This window comes from Xiphophorus maculatus, chromosome 10 (genome assembly GCF_002775205.1).
Source record: "Xiphophorus maculatus strain JP 163 A chromosome 10, X_maculatus-5.0-male, whole genome shotgun sequence".
Lineage (NCBI taxonomy): Eukaryota > Metazoa > Chordata > Actinopteri > Cyprinodontiformes > Poeciliidae > Xiphophorus > Xiphophorus maculatus.
This window is the reverse complement of record NC_036452.1, coordinates 10,535,963-10,556,513: the sequence shown is the minus strand read 5'-3', so window position 1 is coordinate 10,556,513 and position 20,551 is coordinate 10,535,963. Positions and strand designations below refer to the sequence as shown.

General features: G+C 38.5%; 1 protein-coding gene across 15 annotated transcripts in view; it reads left to right on the top strand.

Moving 5' to 3' along the window:
• The window catches only part of LOC102216809 (neurexin-1a-like), an 84,717-nt gene that overhangs the window by 15,846 nt on the left and 48,320 nt on the right, over positions 1–20,551 (top strand). For 10 of the 15 annotated variants that reach the window (XM_023341404.1, XM_023341399.1, XM_023341398.1 and 7 more), the window contains 5 exons: positions 11,851–12,152; positions 14,407–14,430; positions 16,200–16,361; positions 19,247–19,318; positions 19,613–19,837. In XM_023341404.1, coding sequence (XP_023197172.1) covers positions 11,851–12,152; positions 14,407–14,430; positions 16,200–16,361; positions 19,247–19,318; positions 19,613–19,837 — 785 coding nt within the window. The remainder of the gene's footprint in view (positions 1–11,850; positions 12,153–14,406; positions 14,431–16,199; positions 16,362–19,246; positions 19,319–19,612; positions 19,838–20,551) is intronic. The other 5 variants (XM_023341402.1, XM_023341401.1, XM_023341400.1 and 2 more) reach the window with 1 other exon arrangement.

Below are 20,551 nucleotides of genomic sequence, written 5' to 3'. Positions count from 1 at the left end.
ACAAGCAGTCCATTGCAGATGCAGTATTGCAAAAATGCATATTCAGAGATGCACCGATCAGGCTTTCCCTGGTGGAAACCAATTTCCGTTCTCTTTAAGGTCCAACCTGCCATGTCCTATTTAAACCAATGACTATTACTCATAAAAAATGGGATCAGAGTTTTATTGATGTAGTACTTTTGAGTCTAGCAGAAAAGGTAATAAGGACAAGATTATTCTCATTTTCACATCAAAGCAGACATCCATAAGCTTTATTTGAATGGAAAAAGTGCATCAAAAAGCAGGCTGTTGTAAACTGGAAATGTTGTAAGTTCTTCATTTGGTGCATTTACTGAATAGGGAAAAATCAGACAGATTGAATGATCTACCTTGAATGATTTCACATTTGTGACTGCAAATGAAACTTAACTGGAGTCGAAATACAACAATGAGAAACTATGAGATCATGTGAAGATTTACTGTATTATTGTTTCTTCATTTTTTTGTTTTTAATTCTAATCCTGGTGGTACCGAGTCAGTTTGAAAGTACATATCATGTGATTGGACTGAAGTGGGATGCAGTTCAGCTTAATCTAGATTGACACCAACTGAATGGTTGTCTTAGTCCTTATAAATTCGCATTCAAGTGCAGATTAAATGTAAGAAAAGAAAATCCTTAAATGTATGGAAGTAAATTATTGCCACCAATAATTCAAAATTACTCTACTAATCCCAAAGACAATTTAATAAAAAAAAAAACAAAAAAACAGCAAAGTGTATCCTAGCTATTTGTATCCCACATTTTTTATTTTTACCAGACATGTAAAATAATCAAAACTACAATAATTTCACTGAAACCTTATGGAAAACATATATAATAATAATAATTATTATAATTATTATTATTATTATTATTATTATTATTATTATTATTATACCAATTTACACTTCCTTGCAAAAGTATGCACTTTGCACCTTTTTGAATTTTGTTAGGTTATAACCACAAATGTAGTTGTGTAAATACAAATCTTAGAAGTGTGAGATGCATTTGTATTATCCTTCCCTGATGCAACAGGGAAGAATACTATTTAACTGCAATGATGCAGTTAAATAGTAATGACCTTTCACTGCAGTGACGTCTACAAGTCCTTAGGAGATGTCTCTATAATCTTTCTAAAAATTGAATGGTGTTAATCGGTGATTTTTACGTTTAGAATTGTCGTCCTACAGTCTTTTGCTGCTTCCAAAAGGAAAACTGACTTTTTTTCCTGCTTCTGATAAAGGCATTCATTCCCACAGCATAATGATGTCACCTCCCTGTTTTAACATAGGGATGGTGTTTAGAAGTAGACTTGGTGTGTTCGTTTTCTGACACTCTGTTCTGCGTAAAGGGAAACAAGCAAATTCTTTGATACGTTTAAAAATAGATATATATTTGTCATGTCTACCTTAGCTTTTGGTCTCTTTAGCTCCTCCAGAGTTACACTGGACTGATTGGCTGCTTCTCTCAACGCCCTGACAGCCAGATCTGTTTGTTTAGGTGCAAAAATAACATTTTAATAGAATACAATGAAGTTTGTGCTTGACAAAATGTAGAATGGTCCAAGGGAAATTAATACTTCAGTGTAGATTTATCGATCTCTCTGTCAGTTTGCAGTCAATAATTAGTTTGAGAACCTATAGAATATTTGCCCCCATTGTTTCTTGCTGAAACATATAACGTCACATGTTACCAGAAACATAATTATCAGAAAAAAATATTTTAAGTTTACAAAACTTCTTAATCGTCTAGGAAAATCTGCAGAATAGACTGCATAATTGTCAATGAAGAATCCTTACTCGACACATTAGTCGGTAATGGTTGCGTAATCTCACAAGACGAGCAAATGAGCAGTGTCCAACACAAGACGGAGAAAGAGAGAGACGCTTGGTGTTAAGAGGCAAGTGTCTGTTGATTGGCTTCCTGCCTCACTGACTGGCGTGAATTTGGATTTTGATGGCTACATCTTGAGCTGTGAAAAAAACTGTCCCCTCTGGCCGTCAACACTCGAGAAGCAATTGGTGCAAAGTTTTTTTTTACTGCGAGATGCTCAATTTTCCTGGATTTTCCTCCCTGTCTAATGGGACTAATTCTGCCTCTTCTCAATTTTGCTAACACACATTACAGTAGAACGCTCATTATTGCTTAACACCCATGCAACTCTTGTAATGAAAGTCATAGCGCCACATACAGAGTTCTGCCCCCACATTATCAAGGAAATACACAGCTACTAGATTCAACAAGAGAGATGTGTAATCCCACTGATAAATGTAGACGTTTTTCCCGGTAATTGTATGCAATTATTATCCTGTTAGGACGTGTACATATTAATACCTTTAGCGTTCATTGCTACTAATAAGGAACAGTAAAACCGACGGTCTTTGTAATCGCCTAAAAATAAAGACATCAAACGGACACCACGGTTTTTAGAGGATGGAGAAGGGGGGAAAGATAGAGCGGAGGCTGGGAGGGAGTGTGCAAGGAGGATAGGGCATGAGGAGTGTGGAAAAGTGATGGTGAGGAAAGATACGAACGCTTTCGGAAAGCGGGAGAAGAGAGGTGGAAAGAGAAGGTCGAAGACGTACATGGAGACAGGGAGGGAGATAAGACTGCGGCGTTTCTCAGCAGGAGAACTGCATCTCTCCTTGGGCTCAACAACACGACACAGTCTCAGAATCAACCCGGATGGTTTTCATCAGCGATGCAGATTCCTCAAACAGCACAGTACACACACACACACTTGTCATTTTGGAATGAAAGAGGGAGTCTAGTGGGTGCTCCAATTGTCTCTTACCTGCTCCAGCAATTTCCATCATTTCTGGGCGGGTGCTGGAAGTAGCGGCCCAATTGGCGATTCACTCCAGTACCCCATCTGGCATTTCGTGTTCATTTCTTTGCCGCTTGCCAAAACAAGAACATACACACATTGATTTAGAGCGCTTGTTTGGCATTTAGATAATTGAAATAGCCACAATACTAATTATGGGCCCATTATATTACCTTTATGAAAATATTTCCTTATGTCCTCATTATTTGTTAACAAGCATTTGGAAGAGAGTGTCAGTATTTTCTTTTGTGCGTATATCTCCACGGGTTTGTCCTTGTTGCTATACAAACGACCTGCGTAAATGTACATTTTTCACATTGTGCATGCTTTGCCATCCCTCTGTGATCCTCGCTGTGCGTTTGCAACATGATACCGCTGCGCTTATTTCTGTGTGCGTTTGTCTAAAAAGGAATGAAACTGACTCTGATCTTATCCAGCTTAAGACAAATACGCTGTTCCGCCTGAAGACATTGTCATGGAAACAAACCGGTTTCCCTGGGTACCAGAGAGAAGGCCAAATTCAAACTCTACAGATGGAGGCAGAAGGGAAGGAGAGATATGGGCAAAAGACACACGAAAAGAAAAGATTTAGCACAGGGGCAGGAGGCGCTTTTCTCATTACTTTACCTAAAATGAAAGTCAGAGGTATTTAAATGACTCTTAAGTGTGACGAAAACACATTTAGAACTTGTAAATCTGCTGTTATGCAAAAGGGTTTTGTTGTCATCAATGTTAGTTTAATGTATTTAAAACAGTGCAGCATAAAGTATAGAAATGAACACAGTACAACACCTGACAGTCCATTATTAATGCCATGTATTCACGCTCTGCATGCCAATAATATTGTTGACTAATTAAATGAACCCTTGATGTCTGCTGTCTCAATCTAAAAAGACAAAAACTAAAATCACACAACCTATGGTGTAAAATAACAAGAGTCGAGTAAAATATAGGTAAAGCTAAAAGGGATCATCTAAAGCTGGAAAATGTCAGCAAAAATATCATTAAAGCTTAATAAATATCTTAAATCAAGAAGACATATGCAAATTTGAAATACTGTTTCTTCAGATTTCAATTTGGATCAATTTCCATTTCTTTTTCCCCAAAGACTGTTATGCATAAAAAAGATAAATGTACTTTTGAATCCAACAGAAATTGAAGAAATTAAAAAATGAATCCAATTGATAAATCAAAGGATGGTCCCCTGACCTGTACCAGATTTTTTATTTAACCTAAAATGTTCTCACTGTACAAATAGTTTTGATGCACTTAACGAATAGAAAAGCTGGTCAAGTTAAAAATGGCCAGTTCTGATCTCTATTTTCTCCAATCATATCAATTGTTTTGCACTGATTTGTTATTCCTCATCTTACTTTCTGCAACCCGTGTGGCTTCTCAAACTAGGAGCCAACGTCTTCATTTTAACAACAAAAAAAAAAGGAGAAAAAGAGATCCTGTGTTTGAGACAGCCGATCCGTCACTGCGTCCTGACAGTAATATCCTCCTCTACAGTATTGCTCCCCTGGCTGTGATGTGATAACCCAATCGGTTTCTAAGCCAGACGTGGTATATCACAGAGCAGAGATGGAAACAGCAGTCGTTTAGCGAGCTCGCCTTTTACTGACTGAATTTTCAGATGTGAAGGCACTACTATCGGAACGTTATATGCACTGAAATACATTAACATACATTTCCAACTCTGGACATCTACATCTATACACTGTATATGAGTTTTTAGTTAATCCACCTGTCGGTTATTAAGAAGGAATGCCTTCATGCAGGATGTTTGCAATATAAATGTGTGTGTGTGTGTGTGTGTCTGAGTGGAGCTGATAGCAGAACTGCATGGTGGGCTAAAAACGAGGTGCAGGGGAATTGCAGTGTGCTATCTCCAGAATGACAGGGCTGCCATGATTGAGGCTTGCAACACCAGGATTTAGATACACCAGCATTTTTCTCTGTTTCATTCTCTCCGGCCAGCCGGCCCAGCCCCTCGATCTGCCACTCCCATGCCTCGAGCCGTCTTGCTATCCCTCCATTTCTCCCATCTCAATGAGTGCCTCAATTCCCCGTTTCTCCTTTCAAATCCCCCCTGTGCATTTCTCTCTTTTCTCTCCCGTGCTTCTTTCCACCCTGCTCCCTCTATCAGGTGCTGTATAATGAAGGCTCCCCTGATGTGCTCCTAGCCTCCATCCGCCATTTTGATTCAGTACAGCTGTCCATGATAATGTACTGTTCACTCAATCACTCTCTCTCTCTTCTCCTCCTTCACCATCTTTCTTCCTGTCTCTCTTTCTCTGAAAGACACATGCACACTTGTATTTCTTTTTTTTGCTGGAGCCCCCTGTAACATAGGGTTGCTATGGAGAAACCAAATTACTCTGTGAAACATTGAGGAGGAGACCCATGAGATGAGACAAAGCCGTAAATGACACGACACACACACACCATATGTGCACCAGCATACAGGAAAATCCGTGTGATGTGTATTTGATTATTTGAGGGGAGGTACAGTTGCAGCTGGTCCCTCGGAGCAGCAGAGATCCTATCAGCTTTTCCATCTCTCCCCGCCTCCCCACAGATTGCCTTATTCATAAGAGCAGCCGCTTTCAAGGTCCAACGCCAATCATCTTTAAATTTCTGCTTATTCCCGCTCCTCCTCTAGCTTTGATTGCAAGATCTTACTTCTTTTGAACACTATTCACGTATATTTTCAGATTCATTTCTTAGATTCACTTTTTTTTTCCTTCTTCCTTCTTTCATCCTCACCTCTTATAGTTTATGACTGCAAGGTCAATAGATCTATACTTCAATTCCAGTTTTATTCTGTTCAGCCTTCCTGTTATCTGCTGAAAGTCTCACTCTTTTTTGCGTAGGTCATTGTAAGTACAGTTTTCTTTCACATAGATTCCTACATGGGCTTCCTCTGACTTAATTTGAAAAACCAAAATAATTAACCTTATGTCTTCTTCCTTAAGTGACACCACATATACTAAAGAATATTGAAAACAGTAAAATGTTTTAGTGTTTCGGATACATTAGTCCCAAAACAGAGCAGTTCCAGATGAAAAACAGCATATTTTAATTTCTAATTACTGAATTTTTAGGTTATTCAGTCAGGGCACTTTTCTGCATAGTCCACCTCCTTCATGCTTTGCTGAGTGGCAAAACATTTAAGGTGGCAACTATTGTTAGCAGTTGGATAAGGGGTAATTAAATATTTACAACTGTTTGACTCAAAGGAGATTCTTGTGACCAACAAAAAGATTATTCTGAATACAAAATCACACTAAAGCATAGACATGAGTTGCCTGTTATTTATGCATTACGTATTTCAATAGTGAAAATTTTGCAAAGCAAAGTCTGGGCCCATTTAAATTCCTGGCTATGCATGGACTCAAAACAGGAGGTATGATCAATCTCAAGTAAGTGAAGAACCTGAGTGGACATTTTAGCTGTATCTTCGCACATACAGTTGCCTGCTGGCATTTTCTGTAAAAATGAAATTATACATTTTAATTCACAGTACTGCCTATGATAGCCTATGTATGACGTCAGTGCAGATGTGAATGAATACCTGGAGAGGGCAGAAATGCACATTAAAAAGCAAAAATATGTAAAGTTAGATTACATCTTGTGTAGGTTTTAACTGCAAAATGTGAAAGATAGTTGTACAGTACAAGCACATTATTTAGGTTCTGTAGGACCAAAATGTTGGTCGATAAGAGGCATATAAGGATGCAAAAATAAAGAAGTTTAACCCTCCAGACTGAACATATCTGTGACAACCCAGCCAAATTTGCAGTACCGTAATTCCACCACACTTTGCACTATTGGAAAAATTTCTGAAAGAGGAGATGTTGCACTTTCCAGTCAACATCGGGGTCATTATGGTAATTTCACCCCCACCGTAGCAGGAAGTGAAATTAATCTGAGGGGAACTCTTAATAGATGGTAAATTGTGAAAATAACTTGCTAGATATTGAATCTTCCAGTTGTTATGGATAAATAGGAATATATATTTACTCACAGGACATTTAAAGAACTGTGTACAATTAAAATAAGCAAAAGTATCAAAGTGGATATTTTAAACTTGGCTCTAAAAAGGTTAATGAGGCAAAGGGGGGCTAATGAAAACTGAAACCAGAGTCCAAAAATCTAGGAACCAAAATCTAACACATGAAAAAATAATGAAGAGCAGGATAAATCCAAATCCAAAACAAGAACCAGAAGAGACAGACTCACCCAAAGAGGGATATATACTGAGGAGAGGTGATCAGTGAAACATTACACAGGTGGAGACTAATCAACCAGAGTGAGAGCAGCTGATTGAGAAAAGCAGATAGCAGAGACAGAGGGAATGTAATGGAATAAGTGACTGAACAGAAACGATCAATCACGAAACAGAACACAATCAGGCATTAGAGTGACCAAAGGAGACAAAGAAACTGTGAAGCAGGAGAGAAAGACTACAGAAAGTAAAGAAGAGGCAGAACAGGAAGGACATGATCTGAAAACAGCTGAAGTAGTAGCTGATCTCTGATTCCTTGGCATCACAGAGTTGTTCTCCTTGAGCTTTGGGTTTTAAGAAACAAAGAAAATTCATTTCTCATTTTGTAGCAGAGGTTTTTATTTTTTGAACATCTTTTTGAAAGATTTTCACTAAAACTAAACCAAAAAACATACTAAGAACTGATTTATTTGTTTGTATGGTTATGCTATAACAGCTTAAGCAAAATAATGTTTGACATTTAAAAAAAAAAAAAATTGGCTGTTTTTTTCACTTCATCTTTAAAATTAACCAGCTAAATCTCCTGGAGACAGGAATCCAGTTTGAGGGTTGGACTCTGTCTGTTCTGTTGTTTGTTCAACTGAATCTAATCAGACTGTATTGTTGAGATGGTTTCTGAGAGGCAAGGCCAGACGAATAAAAGCCAGACAGACCTCAGACCACTTTTACCACAATTAAATTCAACAAAAATTTATAGCTCATGATAATACTTGAAACAGGCACACAGTGCCTCACACAGATATTCATACCTCTTTAACATTTTCATATTTGGTCCCACTGGAGACAAATGCTAAAGGACAGAGTTTAGGATGCCCACATGAGAAAGAGAAGAAAGATGAAGATTAAAATAGTCATTGCAATATTTACAAATATTCTCATGTAGCAAGATTTTCTAATATCATGTAGCCCTAATATTCTCTGATCTAAGTGGTTTCGCTTGTCAGACAGGTTATATTTAAGTGATGTCTTTGTTGGCCAGATAGTAATGAAGCCTGAGTATTAGTGATATTAAACCAAAAATGGTTTAGTTTCACCATTTTCCAGACTTACTAGATGTTTTATCTATTAGACTTCAGCCGCAGTCTCAGGTCTTTTTCAGAATTATGCACTCCTTTCACAAAAACGATCACAAATATGATTCATTGAAGTTTGGGGGACAAAGTTTAAGAAAAATAAATACTTTTGCAGATCACTAGATTTTAGAAATTGTGTTTTTCTTCTCCTTAGTTTATTGCTAATTTCAGGTAATTGTTGAGCGTCTCCGTGTCAGGGCCACTGTACTCCTACATCCTCCAACTCCCTGGCGTTGATCGACAGTGCTTTCCACAGGATGAAGTGTGACATGTGGTGTGTATGTCGGTGTCTGCTTCAGTGTTTACTCTGAGCTAATACTGACTCACTCCATTAATCTGAGCTACAACAGATCCACTCCAACCTGCCCACTTGAGGGAGATGAAGAGGAGGAGGCTGTTTCAGATGCACGCTCAACACATGGTCTCCGTCGCGTTCGCGTAACCCCACGTATGCATTTCCCTTCTGATTTGCACGCGTGATGTAACAGAGCGAGCGTTCGCGGGCCGGGACGTCCAAATCGATGCGGAGATGCTTTATGTTCTCCTGTCTGCTCTAATGACGTGTCTGTAAATTAACAACAGAATAGCGGAGCAGCGCTCTGAAACCTAATGGCACCTCTGTAAATTACCGCTGAATGCTGCTGGACGCCTGCGTGTGTTCTCATTGTAAACACACCGCCATCCCCTTTTCCCTTCTTTCTTTGTTGGCACCTCATCTACATTTGTCTGAGGTTGTGTTTTTTGTGTGATTGTGTTAACACTGTTGCTTGTTGTTTCAGTCTGAGTGTGTGTTTTTTGTGTGTGCCCCTCTCTCTCTCCCTTTCCCTCGCTCTTTCAGTAAAGACTAGCCTGAGGCCTTGAGTTGGTAATAGCTTTTCTGACAACTATACACCAATATTTACAGAGACCAGCACCCACCCACACCCACACATATTTAATGCACATATAAAATAATATGTAGTTTCCCGTGCACACTTTCACATGCCTAAATGCAGAGCTGCACACAGTGTTTTCTTTCTGCAGGCGCACACACACAGTCTTAATTAACATGCTGAGAGGGAAGGAGTCACACACCAGAGGAACTCTCACACATGCTGGCAAACAACGTGTTGTTTCTCACTCGTATATTGGCATTCACACTCTGGGTTGTTGTTTTTTCATGCAGCAGGACCACAGAAAGACAATTTGCCACAATTTGGCCCTTAAATTGTGATATATTCTCACTTTTTCCTCCTCATTATTCTCTTTGCATTACATTCACTCAAGTGCAATTCCATTCTAGCGCTCCTCTCCCTTCCTCTCGCCACCTTAATAACCTATTACACTTCAGTCTATTCATTATGTGGCGATCCTTTCTACCCCTGGACTCTTTGGCAGTTCCCTTGCCAAGTGTCTGTCTTTCTGCGGCTTCACCTGGTCTGCGTTAAACTCCTCCTCTCTTCTCCTCGATATGGCGAACTACAAGATGGTGGTTGTGCCCGAAGAAGAGAGCGGAAAAGAAAAGGAAAAGAAAAAGAGACCAACAAGATGTGTGGAGAGGAATGGTGGCATGATGCCAGGAGGGAGGTGTGAGAGATATTGGGATGCAGAGGAAGGGTGATGCTTTGGTAGAGGAGAGATAATGTCATCTCTTACTTGTTTATGCGATCGTTTTTGTTTTCTTGTTCTCGCTTGCATGTTTTTGTTTTTTTTTCTCTGCTTGCTTTGCATTGATGTGTGAGTAGGTGTAAGAGTAGATAAGTAAATGTGAGCTTAAGTATGATGGATTGTGAAACCTTGGTTTAGTGTCCTTGGAGGTCACAGAGGGTTTTCAAGGTAAGTTTCCATTGGCCGAATGCCTGGTTCTCTGAATTTCACAGCAGCTTGCAAAAGGATTCATACTCCTTAAACTTTTTTCACACTGTGTCATGTTTGAAATAAAATTTTCAGTCTACATTGTTGTGATTTTATGCGACAGACTTACACAAAGGAGGGGATAGAAAATGATACGTGGGTTTCAAAATGTTGCATAAATAAACTCTAAAAAGTGGAGAATGTATGTTTGCATTCAGCCCCTCTGAATTAATACTGTAAAATCAGCTCAAATAAGCACCATTAGACATTAAAATTTTAGCTTCATCCACCTTCTGGGTGCTTTGCATGTTCAGGGTTCGTACTAGTGCTTAAAATCCTTGAAAATGCTTGAATTTCAACTAGGCGTTTTCAAGGTTTGATAAGTGCTTGATATTCAAACTGTAGCAGTTTTGTAATTAAGTGCAATTTAGCATTTGATTAAAAGCCTAAATTTGGAAAACATTACTAACAAATTAAACCAGATATTTTCATAAGCTTAATAAAAAGAAAAACCTTTTTTTTCTCACTTATTACACTTTTCTTGTAGTAAGAAGAAAAGTACTACTTATTAACATAGAATTATGTTAATAATTCTAACATTATTAATTCTAATAATGTTAGAATTACCAACATTATTCCAATTGCTAAATGCCAGAAAGCTCATCAAGAACATTTTCTAGAGATATTTTTTGTAACTTTCTTTGTATATTGTGTTTAAACATTAAATTTAACCTTAACATGATTTGTTTAGACTGTTTTAATGTAAAGATTATTAATTAGAATAAATTTCTCAATGACTTATCGATCTGGGTAATTGAAATAAAGTTTGTATATTACATGTTAAACAACGTTACTGAAATTGGACAGTGTTTTGTTAAATTTGTGACCTGATGGCCTTCTTTTTTCACTAATTTGAAGTTAGTTGGTTGTGTTGGGTTTTAATTAGTAATATCACACCTTTCAGATCTTTATTTGGAAGAAAAATGGACAACCATGTATCATTTCCACTTTACTTAATAATCATGCACTGCCTTGTGTTGGTGTACCACATAAAATCGAAGCAGTATGCATCACAATTTGGGTTGTGTGACGAAATGTGAAAAAGTTCAAGGGCTATGAATATATTTGCAAGGGACCATAATTGGCTTTGGCTGCCATGAAGCTTACAGGCTGCTCTTCTCCATTTCCATTGGCAGTTTTTCCCACCCTTATCAAATTCCTCCAAACCTCGACTGCTGCCGCACAAAGTTACACCAAAAAATTGTGTCTTTTTCCGAATGTCGAGAAATGAGCCTTGTTGTCAAACAAGACCACATCACTTTCGACTGCCAGCACAGCTGTTCTCTCAAAAGAGAGCGTGGCAGGTTTCATAACGAGTTTGGAACGCTTTACTCTCACGACTGTCTCTCTCATATCCACACTGTTTAATCTCTAACCCACATGACTGATCAAAGCTTGTTTACCCACCACTCCATGGTGCGATTAGAGGTACTGAAGGAAGTGTTTCTTCCAACTGCTGGCATCAGTGAGGCTTTGCTTGACAATAACAACATTTTCAGCATCTTAAGGAATATGTTTTTGTACTGAGCATTGGAATCAAATTTAACCAGCCAGCTGAGATTTGTTTTACTCGACTGGCTCTGATGAACACCCACCATTTTCTTTCCCTGAGCGGTTTATGAAGAGCAGTGTGGGAAGAGGCATTATAGCTGAGATAATGTGCTAATCATTAGAATAATGTTCAACAGCCCTGTAACATTTACAAACGCATTTGTTCTTTTTTCCCCCCACTTGCCTCTCTTTATAGCTCGTGAGGAGTATGTTGCCACCTTTAAGGGCTCTGAGTACTTCTGCTACGACTTGTCGCCCAACCCCATCCAGTCCAGCAGCGACGAAATCACGCTGTCCTTCAAGACGTTGCAGCGCAACGGCCTGATGCTGCACACGGGCAAGTCAGCCGACTACGTGAACCTGGCACTAAAGAATGGTGCCGTGTCCCTTGTCATTAATCTCGGCTCTGGGGCCTTCGAAGCCCTGGTGGAGCCCGTCAACGGCAAGTTCAACGACAACGCCTGGCACGACGTGAAAGTCACCCGCAACCTGAGACAGGTAACCAGACTACAACAGGTAGAGAGAGGAGTGAGCGGCCGAGAGGAAAGGAGAAGCAATGATAAAGAGTTAAATTAACAGAGGGACAAAAAAAAAAAAAAGACAGGAAGTACATCAGAATATAGAACCGGCATTTTATTGGTTAAATAACGCACATAAATCTATGGCGGTATAATAAATTATTATATGTTAATTATTCCCCATAATATTTTTCATTGAAGTGATTCCATGGTGATCAGCCATAGAATCATAACTATAAAATGTTTACTAGGTAACAACTTCACAATTAACTGAGAATCTATTGATTTATATCTTCACTTAAGCTTGATTTCTCTCCAAAATAGATGGTGTTTTGAGTAATACTACTTGGCACTGTCTTTTTTGACAATGTCTTTTTAGTGACAAGACTGTGGGTCATATATCTATATATGTTTTGTTTTTTTTAATCTCAAAAATATGTCTTTTTTCGTCAACTATTTTCCCACCTGAAACAACAGAAATATGGAGCATTTAGAAAACATAGGACCATATTTTTTGGTGTCTGATATAAAATTTAATTCACACGACAAGTAAAAATATTTCATAGTTGAATACTGTTTTATGAAGCTTTTTTTCCTACATTTTCTGTTACTTACCCTGACTAGAAATGTTTCACTAATCTTGTTCTCAGTATGTGTTTCACACAGGAAGATAATTAAAGGTGCGCCACCTCCTACCCTAATTTTCATGAACTAATCACCTGCTTCTGTGTTAATAAAAACCCAGTGGAAATGTAATAACGCTTTAAAGATTCATAAAACACTGCTGGCATAAATGACGTTAATGATTTTTTTAGACTGGAGGAGTTTTTGTCTTATTAAGCTGTTGGTGTTAGCATCTGGGAGAAACTAATCTAGAATTTAATTAAATAAAGAATAATTGAATTTTCTGCTAACTCTTAAACTGTCTTTTTAAAATTGATAGTTTCTGACTCCATAAAGATTGTAAAATTTGATTGAAAAATTAGAAAATAGTCATTTTAACTGCTATTATGTTAGCAGAGTTAGCTCATGAGGCTGTTCAGCAATCACTTACAGTTGCCTCCAACTCTGTTAGATAATTTATTAGACAACATTTTTGTGGTAGATGGAAACAACATCAAAGAATATGGCCACTGGCTAACCGTTAGTTGCTAACGGCTAAAGTTAGCGTCTGCGTTTCAGTTACTTTTCTGCTCAAAGTTAATTGGCTGTTTTAGCTGGGTGTTTTTGCTCCTTTATCATCTTTAGACTCAATTAAAAACAGTCAGACTAATCAACTTTTTACTGAATCATTAAACACAACCAAATTTGAGATTTATAAAAACTTTATTCTACTTTTCAATGGCTGTTTGGTGTTTGATTAGCATTTTAAATGGAGATAATTGAGTAAATTACAAATTTTTAGCTTGGTTTTGGCTTTTCACGATGAGGTTTTACTTTTTAAAAAGCCTTTTTATGTCAGAATGGTTAAATGTCACCTCAGGCTATTTAAAATTGGTTTAAACCATGACTAACCATTTTCTGACACCAAAGCTCTATCCTCGCTAAATTCAAAATGAAAATACTGATAAAAAAATAAATAAATCCTGAATGTATTTTTTATATTTAAGTAATGTAACACAGATTGAACTGACGAATGTGTTTAGTTTTAGGCAGCTTCTGTGTGTGTTTGACTTTGGTGAACCGCATAGCCTGCTGCAAATGAAGGGCAGACTGTAGTCCGCAGGAAGAAAATAATCAATGTAGAAGCTGCCGTCAGCGCACTGTTGTTCAGCTGCAGCGATGCTGTGGTAGTAAGAAAACACCTGAGGTTTCGGTCTTAGTTTACAGTGGGTTAACCACCAGGCCAGCTCTGCTTTCAGCTCTAGGTGAGTGCTTTCCCAGTCGAGTGTGTGCTTGTGAGCGAGTGTGTAAATGAACAAATAAAGCGAGAGAGTGAACTAGAAAAACACTAAGGATCCACCGGCACTCAGGTGCTTCCTATGCCCTGCCTCGACCGTTTGCCTGTCTGTACTACTAACTTGACTACTAACTGAACTAACCTGCTAGTGAAACTAACCACCATCCATGGAATGATTCATTCTACTAACCTAACCTGTGCCCTTCTCCTAGCAAAACCACTCCAACCAACCTACTAATCTCACCAGAGGCCTTCTAGCTTTTTCCTTTTTTTTGTTCCCGGAGTTGTTCTGTTCACAGTTTTTTGCCTTCCTTTCTCCCCCTCTCCTACAAAGCACTCAGGCATTGGACACGCTATGGTAAACAAACTCCATTGTTCGGTAGATATCATTCTAATTGTTTCTTAGTTTGGGTTTTCCCCGTGTCTATTTCCTTTTGAATCATAGACATCAAAAATAAACCAATAAAAGGATAAATGCGGTTGGTAATCTCTTACGTTTAAATAGCCTCTCTCCCCTTCTCCTTGCCAACCACGTTTTTATAACAAAAATCCCTTTCCTCCCCTATTTCTATGATTTTTTTTTCACTCCATCACTTTGTGACTGACTTGTAGGCGTGCACAGATTGGCTCATCTCTCACATGCACGCAAATGTCGAGCCCCACCCTCCCTGCATGTCCTGATTAAGAAATCCTTCTCTGATTATTCCACAAATTGATTGAGAGGTTCCCCCTTCCCTCCTTTCTTTTATCCTTCTTTTGAATTTTTCGTCCTACGATCTGTCATGCATGTTCCTCATGGTGCCTCTGAGTCATGCCGTTCTTTGTTTTTTGATCTCCTGTATCCTCTTTGCCAGTGGTTGCATGCAGAGAGAGGAGCAGGCTGCATGTCTTTTTGCTATTTATATATATATATATGTGTGTGTGTGTGTGTGCGCGGAATGAGCCTTCGCCCTGCTAACACCTGTATGTACATCAATACGTGTGTTTTCTTCTGTGTGTCATCTCATTCAGACTCGCTGATCCAACAAACCCCCCTCAGACCACAAACTAACACCATCATCACAACTCACACAGCAACATGACATCATCACACCTACTAACAGCATCAAAAATCATTAACCCTGATCTCAGTAACCCACCACAAGTAACACCACTTTGCTTGCCAGCAGTGCTGCAACTAACAACTACTAACCAGTAAATAGCACTAACACCTGCTGTGTAGCACGAAGATGCCTGTGAATACCTAACTAACAGCTGCCTGGCTGGGCAAAATTTGCCTGGCGATGCTAACACTGTATCTTAGTGGGAAAGTAATGTGCTCACAAGCTTTATAGGTAGTTTAACATGGTCAGTAATGTACTGCTGAAAATCTGAGTGATAAAAGTAATTGCAACTTGCATGTGACAGCATTAGATCTCTGTGACAGCTAAAAGCCCCTATAGAGGCCATTAGGCAGCAGAGTGAGCTAATTTAATTACAGGAGAACTAGTGTCTCTGTAGGTAAACCATTTAGGGGAAATGTTGTTTGTATACCAGTAAGTAAATCCTACTGCATTTCTCTACCTAAGCTGTACAGCAGCTTAGAAGCTAATCATAAGAAAACATTAATTAGTAAAGAAAGAAGAATACTTGCTCTAGTTCTGCATAAAGCAGGACGGATTAGTTTATTATATAATGTCAGTAATTTGCAGTTGAAGTTAAAGGAAAGTGTCAAGAGTACAAATTCAGTATTGGGTGCGCCAAAGCTTTGAGTTTCAGCAAGTCCAAGTTAATCACACACAGAGTCACCATCCTGAATAATGAACTGACTACTATCTCCAGTCTGAAGATGCCAGACCACATGGAGTAATATGGCACAAATATTATGCTAGTTCCAGCATCACCACAATCAGATCTGCTCAGTAAAACGTCACAGTCAGCACTGATCCAAATGCATTAAATCAAATCCCACCAGAAGCACAACCATCCCTTCTCCAAAACCAATCCAGGCTTTTCCAAACAGAAGGCACATACATTTGGTTACTACAGTAACGGGGGCTAATTTGGCTAGTCAGCGCCTAGCTAGCGCTTAGCGCTGCCTTTGGTGTGAGTATATAGCGTGTCCTTTCCCTGTGCTTTGTTGTGTAGGTGACGATCTCCGTGGACGGGATCCTGACCACGACGGGATACACGCAGGAGGACTACACCATGCTGGGCTCTGACGACTTCTTCTACGTGGGAGGAAGTCCCAGCACAGCGGACCTTCCTGGTTCTCCTGTCAGCAACAACTTCATGGGTTGTCTCAAAGAGGTGCGATGCATGCTCAATGGTGTAAATATACACTCAAATTGTGATTGAAAACTGTGATAGTGGTGAAAAGATGTAGCTCAAAACAATTCACACCTCTGGCAGATTTTAATTTACTGAATTACTTATAAACTGAACATTTAAAAAAAAATCTCTCATTGTTTTCTGTAAAAATGCAAAATGCTAAAAAGAAATTGTCTTTACAGTCTTTACAAAGCAAAAATTGAAATCCACATCAAAATCCTTCCAAAGGCAGGAAATGGCTGCAAAAAAACGAGAGACTGGGGCACCAATGAACTAAACATATAGAGCCAGAGAAAACTAGATCAATGCATAATAATATGTTGGAATGGCCCAGTCAAAGTTCAGATCTAGATCTACTTGAGAACCTTTGATAGAATTACCATTTACAGTTATTTGCTGTTTTGTATTGGTCTACCATAAAAGACCATTACAATGCAGTGAAGTTTGTGGTTGTAACAAAACAATATGTGAGACAGTTCTAAAATATGAATAGTTTTGCAAGGCGCTGTATTCTTAATTTATTCCCTTCATTAAAAGTCAGTAAACTATAACTTTTGAGCATAGCCTGTCTTATTTTATGCTTTCATCCTGCACAAATTTAAGTTTTCATAAAATAGACTTCTTTTTCTTATGCTTTGTTTCCTTCTACTGCTCTCCCCCTTTCTCTCTCTCTCTGTCACGCAAGACAAACATTTCACACACATTATCTTCTAATACGCACACACCAAAATTCTTCCATTTGGCAGACTCACACAAACAGTCCCAGACACACACAACCCATCCAGCATCAGACAGAATCAGTGATGAGTGTCGTTGAGGGAGAAGATACAGCACTAAGCTCTAACATGCTAATTAGCTACGCCACAGAGACGCTCCATCCATCCGCTCTGCTTGAAATGGGCCACAACGCCACAGCAGCAAAGACTAGCATGACATACCGACGAGAACACGCAAACGCACACAACATTATGCCAATAAATGTAGTCTTTTGCACAAATTTGCCCAAAAAATGCAGAGAAAATTAAAATGATCAAACCAAAATGAGTGCACCTTTGAATGCAAACCACTTTTCTCAGACATCGTCTTGCTTATGTAATACACAACCTGACTGAGTTTCCCTTTCGCTCACAGGATTCACACAGAGGCATAAACAAACAACCCAACAAGCCGACAGATGATGTGCCAAACAGAGAGCTATCTGTATCGGCGCTGAATGCTCTCTGTGTTGCTTCATTAAGACTGATGGTGTTTAAACAAGACCGCCACAGTCAAAGGGAACCCTCCACTGCCAAATTTGCATATTTAATACAATGATATGATAATCCATGTGAGCAAATTAAGATGTATGCAGCAAATCACATGCGTGAACAATCGCGGCTATAACAATTCTAGGCATTCGATGCGCCGTAGGCTCATTCTTCCACACAAACGCGCTCCCACATGCTAACACCACTTTGCAGAAGTTATTATTTTCAAGAGTCACCTTAGTATCACTGCAAACACACCCAAATGCCCCTGACGAACAGTAAATGAGAAAACAGCGGTGGAAAGTCTGTGTTGTTGCTCAAAGGTCATATGAGAAGATCTGGTTTATTAAAGAGGAGCTTGTGTGAGCTTGTCCCTGTCAGCATCAGAATGCTCAGCACAGGCACACTCTTTACACTCACGCGGCTCAGCGATAATGCAGACTGTGTCGAAGAAGGGGGAACTAGAGAAAAGCAAAAGCAAAGAGGATAAAATTGAAAAACCTCTTATGAAAGTGGCAGGGTCAGGATGTTTCAGAGGATTCATCTCAAAGAAGCTCAGCGTGCTCTTAAGGTTGCTGCGTTTGAATGAAAATGCTAAAAACATTTGAACTGGAAAAAAATGTGGCGATAGTAAAGGAATACAGCGAAGCCTTGAGGTTTCTCACATTTTCTTGTTTCACAATCACATATATACTATGTACTGTATTTAAATGAGTTTTTATGCAATAGCACAACAAAATGTAGACAATAATTGTGTGGTAAAAAGAAAATGGCACATGGTTTTCAAATATTTTCACCCCCTTTTACTCTGATACTGTCAAATAAAATCCATGTAACTTCAAAAATCAGAATAAGTGCAGCTGTAGGCCTCAGAGGTTTGACAGGGAGCATTAGAAAAGAAACAGCATCATGAAACTCAAGGAGACAGAGTTGATTTAGATCTAAACATATCCATGTGTTAAAGTGGCCCAGTCAAAGTCCAGACTAAAAAAAATAGGAATATATAGGATGTCTTGAAAATTTATGTTAACTGGTACCTTTTCTCCAATCTGACTGAGCTTGAGTTATTTTATAGAGCAGAATGAACACAAAAGTCAGTTTCTATGTGTATAAAGCTGGTAGAGGATGAAGAAACGTCTCACTTTTCACAAATACACTGAACCCCATTGAAAACCTCCTGGTTATTCCACCAAAAATTGATTTCTGAACTCTTCCTGAGTTAAAACATTAGTATTGTTGTTTCTAAATTAATATAAACTTGTTTTCTTTGCATTATCTGAGGTCTGAAAGCTCTGCATCTTTTTTTGTTATTTTGACTATTTTCTAAAAAGAAATATAAAATTTTTACTTGGGATTTCAGAAACATATTGTCAGAACAATGTTCATTTTACTGAAACATATAACTTTAAATAAACATTTTAAGTGGCCTCTTAATTTTTTATTTCAGATTTATGCTCAATTGTGTGTTGGGTTATCATAAAATCCTGTTACTATATATACACGTGCATTTTTATGTTTTATGGATGAGTTATGTCTTCAAGTTTTTCTCACTTCATTCACTACTGAGATACACATAAGACAATTAAAAGCTTGTTTTTTCATTTTCTTTCTGTAAAGGTGGTATACAAGAACAACGATGTACGGTTGGAGCTTTCAAGACTGGCCAAAGAGGGCGACCCAAAGATGAAGGTATTCACTTTTAACTACATTAAACAATGCATTATCCTCTTACACACTGAACATGTGCACTTTTTTGTATCATAACCCCCTGCCATGTCCCATGAGTCTTTAACTGTAAAGAATTCAACTAAATGGGATTACATTTGTTAAAGGCACTCAACCTCTTTGGTCTTTTACTCTGTTCACAGCTGGGAGCTGGCTTCATTTCAGCCTCAGACTATAAAGGAGCCGTTTTTGGCCTTGATTTTTAGTGCTAAATGTCTCAAACCGTTTTACATTTTAGTTTTTCTGCAACCTTCACAGGTCAGTGGTGTGGTGTCCTTTAAGTGCGAGAGCGTGGCAACGCTGGATCCAGTGACGTTTGACACCCCAGAGTCATTCGTGGCTTTGAACAAGTGGATGGCGAAGAAGGCGGGATCCATTTCGTTTGACTTCAGGACCACAGAGCCGAACGGGCTGATGCTTTTCAGCCATGGCAAATCCAGACAACAGCAGCGCAAAGACCCCCGCACCCCTCCTACCGTCAAGGTGAAGCTAGCAAAGCACCACTACCAACTTTAAGCTGAAACAGACTAAAACCATGAATAGCTAATCAAAAGACGATGCTTGATTGCTCGCCAATCAAAGTAAAAACCTTTGTGCTTTATGTTGAACATCAGTTATTTTTTTCCGTCCAATTAAAAATTTGAGATTGAGCCCCTCAAAATTATTCCTTTAATTGTCTTTTGTATGTGAATTGAGTTCTGATTTTTTAAGACATCGATATTTAGGTTTTAAAATGACAACTACTAGAAAACTGTGAATCCTCATTCATATTTTTAAGTCATATTCATTTTTAAGTCATATTCATGACTTAAAAATATCATTTTTAAACATAATTGCAGGCAAAGATACAGTTTCCTCCACATTGGTAAAGATGCTAAAAGAAAACTTAAAATAGATTAATCTTTTTCTAGAGCATCCACCTTGGAAAATGTAGAAAAAAATCTATGTTAGGGTATCATACTTCTACAATTCTCCCAAATATAACTGAATGATATTATTGCAGTGATTATTACACACAGTGTTTCATAATTTTCTCCAGGTTTGTAGAGGACGTGTCCACCAGGAAACTGTCCACTCAGCTATTTTCTCTATGACTTCATAGATTAAAACATGACCATATTACGTTTCTGCATCAAAAATTCTTCTTTTTTCATCTTTTCATAAGCTTTTAAACTCTGCTAATTATCAAAATTAGAT